Source organism: Lacerta agilis, chromosome 2 (assembly GCF_009819535.1).
Source record: "Lacerta agilis isolate rLacAgi1 chromosome 2, rLacAgi1.pri, whole genome shotgun sequence".
Lineage (NCBI taxonomy): Eukaryota > Metazoa > Chordata > Lepidosauria > Squamata > Lacertidae > Lacerta > Lacerta agilis.
The window spans coordinates 118,789,026-118,803,287 of record NC_046313.1 but is presented as its reverse complement, the minus strand read 5'-3'; the positions used below and the strand labels follow the sequence as shown (position 1 = coordinate 118,803,287).

Here is a 14,262-nt window from a genome sequence, read left to right as displayed (position 1 = left end):
GGGAGAAACCATTTAAATGTATGGAGTGTGGAAAGAGCTTCAGTCAAAGTGGTAACTATAGAAAACATCAACGAACTCACACAGGGGAAAAACCATTTGAATGCATAGAGTGTGGAAAGAGCTTCAGTCGAAGTGAAACCCTTAGAATACACCAGCGAACTCACACAGGGGAGAAACCATTTAAATGTATGGAGTGTGGGAAGAGCTTTAGTTCGAATGGAGAACTCAGAATACATCAGCGAACTCACACAGGGGAAAAACCCTTTAAATGTATGGAGTGTGGAAAGAGTTTCCGTGTCAGCGGGAAACTTCAACAACATCATCGAACTCACACAGGGGAGAAACCATTTAAATGTATAGAGTGTGGGAAAACCTTCAATCAAAGGGGAAACCTTAAACTGCACCAAAGAACTCACACGGGGGAGAAACCATTCAGATGTATGGAGTGTGGAAAGCGATTCAGTGAAAGTGGGAAACTTCGACTACACCACCGAACTCACACAGGGGAGAAACCCTTTAAATGTATGGAGTGTGGAAAGAGTTACATTAATAGTGGGGCACTTAGAAGCCACCAGCGAACTCACACAGGGGAAAAACCATTTAAATGTACAGAGTGTGGAAAGAGCTTCAGTCGAAGCGGAGAATATAGAGGACATCAACAAACTCACTCAGGTGAAAAAGCATTTGAATGTATAGAGTGTGGAATGAGCTTCAGTCGAAGTGACACCCTTAAACTACATCAGCGAACTCATACAGGGGAGAAACCCTTTAAATGTGTGGAGTGTGGAAAGAGCTTCAGTGATAGTGGGACACTTCGACTACATAATCGAACTCACACAGGGGAGAAACCATTTAAATGTATGGAGTGTGGAAAGAGCTTCAGTCAAAATGAAACCCTTAGAAGGCACCAGCGAACTCACACAGGGGAGAAACCCTTTAAATGTATGGAGTGTGGAAAGAGCTTCAGTCAAAATGAAACCCTTAGAAGGCACCAGCAAACTCACACAGGGGAGAAACCCTTTAAATGTGTGGAGTGTGGAAAGAGCTTCAGTTATAGTGGGACACTTCGACTACATAATCGAATTCACACAGGGGAGAAACCATTTAAATGTATGGAGTGTGGAAAGAGCTTCAGTCAGAATGGAAACCTTACAAAACATCAACAAACTCACACAGGGGAGAAACAATTTAAATGTATGGAGTGTGGAAAGAGCTTCAGTCAGAATGGAAACCTTACAAAACATCAACAAACTCATACAGGGGAGAAACCCTTTAAATGTTTAGCTTGTGGAAAGAGTTACACTGAAAGTGGGGCACTTAGAAGACACCTACGAACTCACACAGGGGAAAAACCATTTGAATGTATGGAGTGTGGGAAGAGCTTCGGTCGAAGTGAAAGCTTTAGAATACATCAACGAACTCACACAGGGCAGAAACCCTTTAAGTGTATGGAGTGTGGAAAGAGCTTCAGTCAAAGTGGACACTATAGACAACATCAACAAACTCACAGAGGGGAGAAGCCATTTAAATGCATGGAGTGTGGGAAGAGCTTCACTGAAAGTGGGACACTTCAACGACATCATCAAACTCACACAGAGGAAAAACCATTTGAATGTATGGAGTGTGGGAAGAGCTTCGGTCGAAGTGATATCCTTAGAATACATCAACAAACTCACACAGGGCAGAAACCCTTTAAGTGTATGGAGTGTGGAAAGAGCTTCAGTCAGAGCGTTCACCTTAGAATTCATCAACGAACTCACACAGGGGAGAAGCCATTTAAATGTATTGAGTGTGGAAAGAGCTTCACTGAAGGTAGGAAACTTAGAAGACATCATCAAGATCACACAGGGAAAAAACCATTTGAATGTATGGAGTGTGGAAAGAGCTTCACTGAAAGTGGGGCACTTAGAAGACATCATCGAATTCACACAGGGGAAAAACCATTTGAATGTATGGTGTGTGGGAAGAGCTTCAGTCGAAGTGAAATCCTTAGAATACATCAACGAACTCACACGAGTGAAACCATTTAAATGTATCGAGTGTGGAAAGAGCTTCAGTAAGAATGGAAACCTTATAATCCATTTATGAACTCACATGGGTCAGAATCCCTTCAAATGTGAGGAATGCTGTGGATTTACCGCTAACTTCATGGCGTGAAGCTTCAATTCCTGTGGCAAACAGCGATCAATTCTCCCAAATAAGAAAAGCCATTTAAAGAACTGTGAGTAGAAATATTTGTATTTCAATTTGAAAGAATTGACTATAGGAAGGGATTTTAAAAATTCGGAGGTCAGTCCTTTGCCGCTGAAACAGCTTGGAAGCAGCAGAATCTAGGCGGAAGCCATGGACTTTGATCTTTATTGAAGTCTTCCTGAAGGCATGTACAGGCTGGATCGCCCCCCCTTAGGTAGGGAAAAGGGGGTGAATGAACTGTATATATTTTGATCCTGCGTAAAAAGGACTGTGAATTAAAAGCAGCTCTTCTCTGGAAAGCAGACCACCCAGTCAGCAAGGCTAGACTTCCTTGTTATATAGTAGCCAAATTGGGAAAAGGTTACTTTCTTTTTTCAGTCTGAAGATATTTAGTATCTACAAGAGTCTGAATCCTGGAAAAACAAAACATGTGATATATTGCCTTTTCTTGATAGGATTGTGACTGTTGTTTCAAATTGTGGGTGAACTTTGGAACTTTTGTTTACATCATTAGCTTCTGTTGACTTGGGCATTTCCTGTGTGATAAAGGTGAGCCTCTGTAGAGGCTGACCTTGAAATATGGCTGAAACAAGAAGTGGGAAAAATAACAGAAAGAAAACCATCCAAAGGCCAAGAGCCCATTGTTGAATTAATTCAACAGATGACAGTTGAATTAAAACAGGAAATAAAAACGAACAGAGAAGTTCTGGACTGGATGACCCTTGTGATCTCTTCCAACTCTATGATTCTATGATTCTAAGTAGTCGACACCATTAAGACTCAGATGGATGATTTCAAAAAATTGTTTGGGGAACTTAGACAAGAAGTGAAACAAGTAAAATCAGACATTTTAAGTTTGGGTGCCAGGGGGGAGGTTCTGGAGGAAGCAGAAACTAAAGCAGATACCTGATTGCTGGATTTGGAAAGTACACAGGAGGCTGCTCAAGATTCAATTGCATTTTTGCAGATGAAAGAAAAGGAGACACATTTGAGACTAAGAGTGGTACCAGAAGGAGAAAGTGGCAATCTAAAGGACTGGTTGATGCAGGACTTGGCTTCCTGGTGGGATCTGGATGGGGAAGAACTCAACCCTTGGATTTTGAAGGCTTTTAGATATGGAGCTAGAAGGAAAAGGGATAGTAATGTACCAAATGGTTGTTTAATAGTTTTAAAAACTAAAGAACAGAGAGATGAGATCCTGGGCCACCACTACAGGAAAAATCTTAAGATTCAAGAGCAACTGGTAATATTGTATAAGGAGATCCCCAAGCGTTTTTTTGGATTATAGACTCCACTATTTGGATCCTACTCATCATTTGAGACAGAAGCAGATTCCTTTTCAATGGGAATTCCCCCCAGGAATCTCCTTTACATACAAGGAGAGAAAACAAAGAATCAGGACACCTGGAGAGATGTGGAGTTTCCTTGATAAACTTACAAAAGACTTTGAAACTAAGCCAAAACCAACAGGAACAGCAGAGTAAACATACACCTTTTTTCTTTCCAAAACTTTAGTTCAAAATGGCTTTGAAAGTACTTTCTTGGACTTTAAATGGTTTAAATATATGTGCTAAAAGGAATCAAGTATAGTATGTTTTATTGAAGCAGAATTTGGATGTAATTTGTCTACAAGAAATGCATGTTGCTAGAAATCACAGGAAAATTCTACAAAACAAACGGTTAGGCTTAGAGTTTATCTCTTCAGATACAGTTAAGAAGAGAGGTGTGATATATGTTAAAGAGAAACTTAGATTTATTGCTGTTGAAATTACAGCACAGGGCGAAAAACTCTTAATTGTTGGAATCTATGCGCCAAATGATGGTAATGTGGGGTTTCATAAAAACCTGGAAACAAGACTGTTGGATTATTTGGACTATAAAATAGTGCTACTGGGAGACTTAAATGGAGTGGTCTCCACCTTGATGGATAGAACACAAAGGCAGAAGATTTCAAATGAAGGAAGATTGCCAAAAGTCTTTTTTGAGTTGGTGGACAATTTTGATTTATTGGATATCTGGAGATGGAAGAACACATTGGAAAAGGATTTTACGTTTTTCTCAGATGCAAATCAATCGTTTAGTTGTCCAGACTATATCTGGATAACCAAAGACTTGGTCCCAAGGGTGAACAAGGCAGGTATCTTCCCTAGGATATGTTCAGATCACAATCTGGTTCTGTGGAATGAAAGATGTCTCTGCAGGGTTCTTTCAGATGGAGAATGAATGATGCTTTCTTTAGGAACAAACAGACTGTTAAGAAGGCCCAGAAGACCCCAAGAGACTATTTTGACACTAATATGAACAACAACATTGAATTGAGGGTTGTTTGGGATGCAAACAAAGCAGTCATGAGAGGATTTCTAATTCAGCAAAATTCAATTAGGAATAAGATCCAGAAAGACAAAAAGGAAAACATATTGCTTCAGTTGAAGGAAAAAGAGAAAAAGGTAAGAAGTAATCCAAATAATCATCAGATTCAAAAAGAAATTAAAGCCTTGCAAATACAATTTTCTCAGATTATAAATCAAGAGATAAGAATGGAAAGTTAAAATGATGAAACAAAGATCTTTTGAATCTGCAAATAAATGTGGGAAATGGCTTGTGTGGCAGTTGAAAAAGAGGCAGAATCAAAATACAATAACTCATATTGTGAATGAAGGAAAAACCATTCAGAACCCAGCAGAGTTTAGAAAAAAAATCCAGAAATATTATTGGCATTTGTATAAAAGAGAAAAGGAGGACAATTGGTAAAGCTCCAGGCCCGGATGGATTAACAGCCAAATACTATAAAACGATGAAGGACTGGCTAGCCCAAACTTTGATGGAGGTTTGCAACAATATATTGAGGGGAGGCCAAGCACTGCAGACCTGGAAAGAGGACTTTATTACTCTGATCCCTAAACCAGATGCAGATCGAGCTCAAGTTAAAAATTACAGACCAATCTCCTTACTTAATGTGGATTATAAAATCAAACCTAATATCTTGGCAAGAAGGCTGAAGATGATTTTAAATGAGTATATTAATAAAGACCAGGCAGGATTTCTCCTAGTAGTCATATGAAAGATAATGTTAGAAATGTTCTTGATATTTTAGAACTGTTAGAGCAAAAGAAGGATTGTAAAGCTATCGTGGTGTTTATTGATGCAGAGATAGCCTTTGACAATATTTCTTGGAGTTATATGAAGACAAATTTGTATAGCATGGAGGTCGGCCAGAACTTTTAAAATGCTATAAATGTAATCTATTTGGAGAAGAAGGCAAGGATTATAGTAAATAATGTGGTATCAGAGGAATTAAGAATAGAGAAGACAACCAGGCAAGGTTGCCCACTCTCCCCTCTTTTATTTATTTTAGTCCTGGAGGTGTTGCTGAATATGATAAGAAAAAATGGAGAAGTTAAAGGTATTGAGGTTGGGTCGAAGCTATTTAATTAAAAGCCTTTGCTGATGATATAGTGCTGACATTACAGAATGCAGAATCCAGTGCAAGTAGAGCACTGGAATTGATACAGGAATTTGGACAATTTGCAGGTTTTAAACTGAATAAGAGTAAAACCAAAGTGCTACCCTGTTTCTCCTAAAATAAGACATAGCAGGATTTCTATGCATTTGTGAAATATAAGCCGTTCCCCAAAAATAAGCCATACCCCGAAAATAAGCCATAATGACGCGGCACCTCCCATTAAAACAGCCTGGAGAGGCGTGGCTATGCAGCGTACCGATGCGACACGGTTAAAATAAGACATCCCCTGAAAATAAGCCATACTGTGTTTTGTTGAGTGAAAAAAAATATAAGACGGTGTCTTATTTTAGGAGAAACACGGTAGGTAAAAATCTTGCTGCCGAGGAGATTGCCAGGATAGAAGAGAATACTGGTTTGAAATTTGCTAAAAAGGTGAAATACCTTGGTGTGAATTTGACTACAAAAAATTTGAATCTTTATAAAGATAATTATGCTAAGTTACGGAATGAAATCAAGAGGGATTTGGATATATGGTCAAATTTGAAGTTATTATTTTCGGGCCAAATATCTGCTGCAAAGATGAATGTTTTGCCAAAAATGCTGTTTTTATTTCAAGTGTTACCCATCATAGATAACATGAAATGCTTCAAAGAATAGCAAAAAGTATTATCTAAATTTTTCTGGCAGGGGAAGAAACCAAGAATAAAGTATAAACATTTAACAGGTGTGAAAGAAAGGTGGCTTCTCCCTGCCAGATGTAAAAATTTATTATGAAGTGGCTATTTTTTGTTGGTTGAAAGAATGGTTTATGTTGGAAAACACTGATCTGTTAGATTTGGAAGGATTTGATAATGTATTTGGGTGGCATGCTTATTTATGGTGTTATAAGATAAAGGCCCATAGTGGTTTTAAAAACCATATAATCAGAAAATGATTGTTTAATGTTTGGATTAGATATAAAGGTTTACTAGAAAGAAAAACACCTATGTAGATTTCACAATTAGAGGCTAAGGCCCATAAAAAATTAAACATGGAAACCAAGTGGTTGAAATATAGTGATCTCTTAACGGAAGATGACAATAAATTTAAATTAAAGCATTGTGAACAACTTTAAGATAAATTAAATGACTGGTTGCAATATCACTAGATTAATGAAATATTCAAGGCTGATAATAAAAATACTGGTCTTCAGTCAGAAAAATCCAGATTGGAATTGGAATTGCGGGACACGAGAAGTAAAAATCTTTCTAAGATGTATAATTTACTGTTGGAATGGCATACGAAAGATGAAAAAGTGAAATCGGTAATGATTGGATGGGCTAAGGATGTGGGGCACACTATTACGTTTGAAGATTGGGAGAAATTGTGGAAAAAAGGAATTAAGCTTACTGCATGTACTGCTTTGAGAGAAAATATAATGAAAATGATGTGTAGATAGTATATAAGATCTGTAAAACATGCAAATATGTATCGTACATCTGATAATAAATGTTGGAAATGTAAAGAAAAGGAAGGAACCTTTTACCACATGTGGTGGACGTGCCCCAAGGTAAAAGACTTCTGGGAGAAGATTTATAATGAGATAAAAAAGTGTTGAAAAACACTTTTATTAAGAAACCAGAAGACTTTTTATTTGGAATTGTAGGAGGGGAAAATCCCTAAAAAGGACATAACATTCTTTTTGTATGCCACAACCGCTGCAAGATTATTACTGGCAAAGAGCTGGAAGAACCAAGAGATACCAACTATAGATGAATGGCAAATGAAGATCATGGACTTTATGGAACCTGCCGAGCTGACTGGAAGACTCTGCGATCAGGGAGAAGAGACGGTGGAGGAAGATTGGAAAAAAATGAAAAAATATTGTAGTATTTAGTTTGCCAGAGGAATTAGTTATCGGCTTTTCGTAATATTTTAAGGAAGTTGGTAGAATAGAGATGTTTTTAAAAATATTGGTAAAGAAGTTAGTATATAGAAACTGTTTATTAGATAGATGAAATTCAGATGGGGGGATCAGGGTAAGTCATTCAATAAGGTAAAGTTAAGAAAAATATAATTTTCTCTTTTTTCCTTTTCCTTTTTTCCCTTTAAATATTTTAATATTTGATTGTTTTTGTGTATTATGTTGCATGTTTTTTGTATCTTACAAAATAAATAAAAATTATTTTTTTAAAAAAATAAATGCAAGGATGCTTTTCTTTAAATAAACTTTTTGCTACTTCACCAATGGGCTCAGAATTTATGTTAAAGGCTCCTAGGGCTTTAAGCTTTAGGAGCCAGTTTTATTTCTCCCACAGAGCAGAGAGGGGGCTCTGCCAGAGCCTCTGGAAGCAATGTGCTTCGGGGGGGGGGGGAACGGTGGAACAGGTGTGTGTTAAATGCTTCACTGGATTATTCCTAGGGTCCCCTTCTATCCAATTTTAAAGGAATAAAGACACAAGAGTCTCTCCTTAAAATGTAACAAGAATTTTTCTCACATTTCCGTTCACAATCTTATCCCTGAAAGGCCGGCTTTACTTAGTAGTTACATAACAATCTGTGAGTTCATCTCACGTGGAGACTAAGCTCATGTGCTGCTGGCTGAGAGCCAGCAGACAGCCAAATTACATTAAGATAACAGAATGGCTAGAGAGCTGCAAGCGAGAGAGAGTACATGGCTGCATGATTTGGCTCTTTCATGGAGTTAGCCAGGGCTGTGCCCATCTCCCAGGGGGAGTATGTTCCAGACCAGGGAAACTGACTGGCGTAACATCCCCCTGCGTGCGCCCACTCTAGGGAAACAAGGAATGTTGCATTTGACAGTTCCAATGGATTACTCTTGACTTATATTAGCGGTAGCGGGCCAACATTCTGTCGTTAACACACGATTTGGGTCCGTGCGTTTCCTCCTGTGCATATGTTTCATACTTCTTAGCAGAGCAACACAGCTTAGTCCCTGATAATAAGGCTTCCGGAGTCTGTAGTCTTTCATCTACAAACTACTTTATTACAAACTATATGCAGGTCAGCCTGGAGCACACTCTTCTTGCATGGTGCTCACAGAAAGCGAAAACCAAAAGTATGATTCAGACAAAAGCATCAGTTCAACAGAAGTACATATCCAGTTGTGGGACGTCATATCCTTTCCAGGTTTAACCCTGTGTTAACCTGATACTACTACAATTGCATCCCACAACAAGGTAAAGGTAAAGGGACCCCTGATCATGAGGTCCAGTCGTGTCCGACTCTCGGGTTGCGGCGCTCATCTCGCGATACTGGCTGAGGGAGCCAGCGTATAGCTTCTGGGTCATGTGGCCAGCATGACTAAGCTGCTTCTGGTGAACCAGAGCAGCGCACGGAAACGCCGTTTACCTTCCCGCCGGAGCGGTACCTATTTATCTACTTGCACTTTGACGTGCTTTCGAACTGCTAGGTGGGCAGGAGCTGGGACAGAGCAATGGGAGCTCACCCCGTCGTGGGCATTTTAACCGCCAACCTTTTGATCAGCAAGCCCTAGGCTCTGTGGTTTAACCCACAGCGCCACAGTCTTGAAAGATGTACACTGGCTCCCAGTATGTTTTCGAGCACAATTCAAAATGTTGGTGCTGACCTTTACAGCCCTAAACGCAGGGGGGTTTCTAGCCCCTTGGCTGCCCTTTACAAGCCAGCCAGCAGTGGGAAAAGCCGCTGGAGGGTGGGGGCTATTTTCGGCGCTACAGGAGAGGAGCCACAGGGGCGGCCAGCGAGGGGAGTGACACCCCACCTCACTGGCCGCCCCTGCGTCTCCACGCTGGCAGCGCTGAAAATAGCCTTTAAAAAAATAATAAAGCCTGGGGGCGGAGCCACTGCCCAAAGCGTCACCCCGAGCAGGGCGCTGCCCAGGGCAGGTCCCCCTGCCCCCCCTTGCTACGCCCCTGCCTGAAAGGCCTCAGCCCAGTATACCTGAAGGAGGTCTCCACCCCCATCCTTCTGCCTGGACACTGTGGTCCAGCACTGAGGGCCTTCTGGCGCTTACCTCACTATGATAAGCGAAGTTACAGGGAACCAGGCAGAGGGCCTTCTCGGTAGTGGCTCCCGCTCTGTGGAACGCCCTTCCCATCATATATCAAAGAATTAATCAACTGTCTGACGTTTAGAAGACATCTGAAGGCATCTCTGTACTTAAGACGGCCCTGCTTTAATGATTGATCTTTTAATGTATTTTTAATATTCTGTTGGAGAGGCAGCTGGGGGTTTGGTATGGGGCAAATTCCGGAGGGAGCCTCAAGAACAGGAGGCCAAAGGCAGCGCCATCACTTCCTGCTTCCATCCGAATACAGGCAAGGGCTGCTCTGCGAACGTAGCTCTAGAGACGCGCGCGTTCCACAAGGAACCCGAAGTGTCTATAGGTCGGAAGTTTCCAGGTGGCCAAAAAGACCCCTAGAAATGTGGGAGGTTTTCCGAAGGGGAGGAGGGGTGTTGGTTGACTTACCCCCACCTCCCATATACTCCGCTTTATATTGCGGGGAAGAAAACCGGAACAGCGAGCAAGGGAGGAGGAGGAGGTCCAGAGAGGACAAAGAGGTAAAGAGGCTGCGTGGAGAATGTGGCCAATGGGGGTGGGGTGGGGGAGGTGGGGAGAAAAAGACAGAGACCCCTCCCGGAAACAGAGCCATAGCTATGGGGGTGGGGCTAGCCGGGTGTTGTTTTTCCATAAAGCCAAATTTAAACCAGCCCGCAAAAAAGCCCCTGGGGCCCAACACCGGCAGCGTTCAATCTCCTTTGGAGCCCCCCCCCCCGATGCTCAAGGCCCCCCGATCCATGCAATCCAGCTGCCACCTCCTTTGCAGCGCCCTCCCCTCCACACACGTCTCTTTTTCCTGGGGGCTCAAGCGATGCTCAACTGCCCTGCACCCCAAAGCCTTTTCCTGTTGGCAGGAACCCCTGTGCCTTGATGGAGAGACGGAGTCCACGAAAGGGTTAAAGGAAGTGAAATAGGCCTGGATAGAGACCCCCCCTCTCCCCCTCCCCCTTCCCCGCTCGTCTTGGGAGGCCCCTTCGGATGGAGAGCTTGGTGCGCCCGCCCGGGAGAGATCCGGCGCAGAGGGCGAGGGGTGAGCGGTGCCAAGGGGGGTATGAGAGCAGGGGAGACTGTGGGACGGAGGGAGGTGGGCAAGGAAACGGGGGGCCAGAGGGAGGAATGGCGGCATCCCTGGGGGATAGAAACCCAGCCGAGCAGAGGGGGGGGGGGAGGGAGAGAGAGAGACTTCCTTTTGGAGAGATGTCTCCACCCTTGGGTGCTGGAGGAGGAATCTCTGGTGGTGGGTCTGCCTTGGCTTCTGCCTCCTGCCCAGAAGCTCCATCCTCTCCCGCTGATCCTTGCAAGGTACTGCATTTCATGCTCTGGGCAGCATTATACCTTTCCTTCCTGGAAGCTCCATCCTCTCCCGCTGATCCTTGCAAGGTACTGCATTTCATGCTCTGGGCTGCATTATACCAAGTCCACCTTGGAGAGGAGAAGAGAGAAAAATCTGGAAGGTCCTGAGAGGGAGGAGGGAGGAGGAGGCCTTCTTCTGGAACCCCCTCCCAGGAAGTAGCCAGAGACCTTTTCCTCTCCCTCAGGCTCCCATTCCACTGCATGGTTAATTGATGATGATGATGTACACCAATCCAGGAATATGGGGAAAGGATGCTATAGAAAAGCTTTCAGGGTTTATCTATAAGTATATCCTGAAGGCATTTCTATTACTTTTATTTTTTGTAGGCAATATCAGAGTGAGTGAATCTATTAGCATCCAAAGATCCATGAGCTGTCCCAGTCTGGGTCATTTCCATGATAGACAATACCTGTGGCTGGAGGTTCTACACCCAGGGCTGTGCATCTGCAGGCCAGGCATTGCCACTGTTACAGGCAAAGGGTGTGAGCTTGCCAAAATTACACACAGTATGCGAGTGAGAATTCCAAAATAACTACGCAAAATCTACAGAGAGACTTGCAGGATACTGGAGATGCGAGTATTCCTGGTCCAGAGTCCACATCCTCAGCCTGCAACCCACAAATGCTGAGACCATAATAATTTTATTAGCCCTTAACGGAACACCAGATATTTTCTTCAACAGATGAATATTTTTGAATGCTTTTACAGTGACATAAATGTCGCTTCCATTTTCATTATTCCGTACAGGAGAGACTCTGATCTGCAAGTCTTGAGCTCAACTCCTCGCCTGAAACAGAAAAATACAGAGACTTTGTCCTGGACCAATTGAGAGGTATGTCCTTCCTCTTCACTAGGAGACTGTATCTTTGTAGATCCTGTTTTCAGTTTGTGAGAACTTAAGAGAAGTCCTGCTGGATTAGGATCAGGGCCCACCTTGTCCAGCATCCTCTTCTCACAAGAATCAGCCAAGAAGAAAACCCCCAGCAGGGCCAATAGCAGCTGTCTCCCCACTCAGGATTCCCAGCCCCAGGGATTCAGATGAATAATTCCTTCGTAGGGGAGGGGAAACTAATAGATGGGAATCGAAGGACTGCTATTGAAATCGTGGGTGGTTCTGACAAGGTGGACACGATGGAGCCTCCTCAGGAAGTAAATGGTGCAGGATTAGGGAATGTGTGTAGTTTCCAGGAGTGTATCAGGAAGATGTTACACATCACGGAGGTAGGAGGAAACAGAATACAGGTATTTAGCTTTTTCAGAGTATCCCCTGAAATATTCCTATCAAATCAACACTGGTGGGCAACTATATTGGCCCCTATATTCACTGCCATAAATTCTTCCCTCACGATACCGACAAACTGGAAACAGAGTATAATCATTCCAATTCACAAAAAAGGAGATCCCCAAGATCCTACCAACTATGCTTCCCTTGATCAAGAACTATCTATTGTGGCCAGAATTTCCACGTGGTTCCCTCGCGTGAAGGTGGTTGGATCGCTGGCCCACTATCTGAGTGATCTGATAAACCCTTCGCTAAGAAGGGCCTATACACTGGCTCGATTTCATGCCATCCCCACAGCTTTCTTACAGGGTATATTTTCCAATACTCTTTTGGATCTTCGACTCTGCCCATGCAACAAAGGAAAGATAGAGGACTTTATTCACTGTTTCCTCTACTGCCCATTATATGTCTCAATAAGACCCAGGCTTGTCCCTCTAATGCCGCCGACTATCGCCAGGGACGTGGACCGCATGGAATTTCTACTGGTGGATGCCAACCCCTTGATTTCACATGGAGTGGCCATCTATACATTACAGGCCCTGAAACTCAGGACCACCTTTTTGGCTAACTTGCCCTAGCCTTAGTCCCATGTATCTTCTTGACATGGACACTGTCAACATGCCCTGCTATTGTTCTTCATTTTACCTTTATTTTACCTGTATTATCCAACAGATTTTACATCTAATGTTTTAACTGAATCTGTAGTATTCCCTGTATAACCGCGCCAGGCAACTGACTGGTCTTTTACTACGTGCTATGGTCATATGGCTAATGCAGTAAATAAAATAAATTGAATTGAATCAGGGAGTGACCCCTTCCAGCTACGTCCCCAACATAAGAATTTCAGCACCCAGGGTCACCTCCTCCCCTCTTTGGCTTGACACCTCTGTGCAATTGGGGCAATGGAAATGGCGTGCCTCCCTCTGAGATGGCTTGGCGAGGGGAGCGTGGGATCTCAGTAGCATCCCCAAGCCCTCTCCCCACCTGGCTGCTCTGTCCCCGCCTCGCCTCGCTGGAAGTTGAGTTCTTTCTCTCACTGGAGGAATTGCTACTGCTTAGGAGTTGCTGGGGCTCTCTATAACCCAGTGGGTCATCCAACACTCTCCTGAGTATGGGCGGCAGAAGGTGGTACTGGGGCTCTCTGCTCTCTCCAGCCCCTTCCACCACCTTCCTCAGCACCAGCGGTGGTGGTGTCTCCCTGACATGCAGCAGTAAAAGTCACAGCTTCATGTCATGAATGAATCAGTGCTACATATCCAAGGCTAAAGTTTCCATTAAGTACAGTTATATATTGATGGTTAATATCAAGCTTCTTAATTGTGACACATATTCCCCATTGAAATAAAGGTGGTACGTCCAAGAGTCTCTGGTCAGCGACGCAAATGGGGGATAGGACAGGGAGAGAGGCTTGGGCAGAGAATTTACACTAGGGTAATCCTGTGCCAGAAAATGGGCACAAGATCAGGTGGCACATACTGTAATAATTATAAATAGTAATTGGGATGAGTGCTAATTGAACTTGATGTGTGTCATATTCCTTTGTTCTCTCCCTTGAAATCCCAACAGGATTTTGTCTCCCTGCACTCTGAAGCAGACGGTGGAGAAGACAGGCAAGAATTCTGGGGGGCCACCTGTAATTTCAAAAGGAATAACGAAAGAAACCATTTAAATGTGTAGATTGTGGAATGTGCTCCAGTCAATGAGCACAATTCTTTCACATTAATTAACTGAACCAGATAGCGTCAATTCAAACCTTAATGTACACCTACAGACTCACACAGGGGAGAAACCATTTAAAGGTATGGAGTGTGGAAAGAGCTTAAGTCAGAATGGAAACCTTACACAACATCAACAGACTCACGAAATGGAGAAATCCTTTAAATGTATGGAGTGTGGAAAGAGTTTCAGTCGAAGTGGTCACTATAGAA

General features: G+C 42.9%; 2 protein-coding genes and 1 long non-coding RNA gene across 3 annotated transcripts in view; 2 read left to right on the top strand and 1 right to left on the bottom strand.

The window, feature by feature from the left end:
- Window positions 1-14,262, bottom strand: part of LOC117042197 (zinc finger protein 658B-like) — a 240,752-nt gene that overhangs the window by 106,357 nt on the left and 120,133 nt on the right. The gene's annotated exons all lie outside the window — the stretch shown is intronic.
- Window positions 1-14,262, top strand: part of LOC117042191 (zinc finger protein 850-like) — a 32,029-nt gene that overhangs the window by 15,214 nt on the left and 2,553 nt on the right. The window contains exons 2-3 of the mRNA XM_033141710.1: window positions 303-1,218; window positions 1,285-2,016. Coding sequence (XP_032997601.1) covers window positions 303-1,218; window positions 1,285-2,016 — 1,648 coding nt within the window. The remainder of the gene's footprint in view (window positions 1-302; window positions 1,219-1,284; window positions 2,017-14,262) is intronic.
- On the top strand, window positions 10,076-14,170 carry LOC117042246. Its single transcript, XR_004426062.1, has 3 exons — window positions 10,076-10,198; window positions 11,800-11,884; window positions 13,901-14,170. It is a non-coding gene; the product is annotated as an uncharacterized LOC117042246 (long non-coding RNA).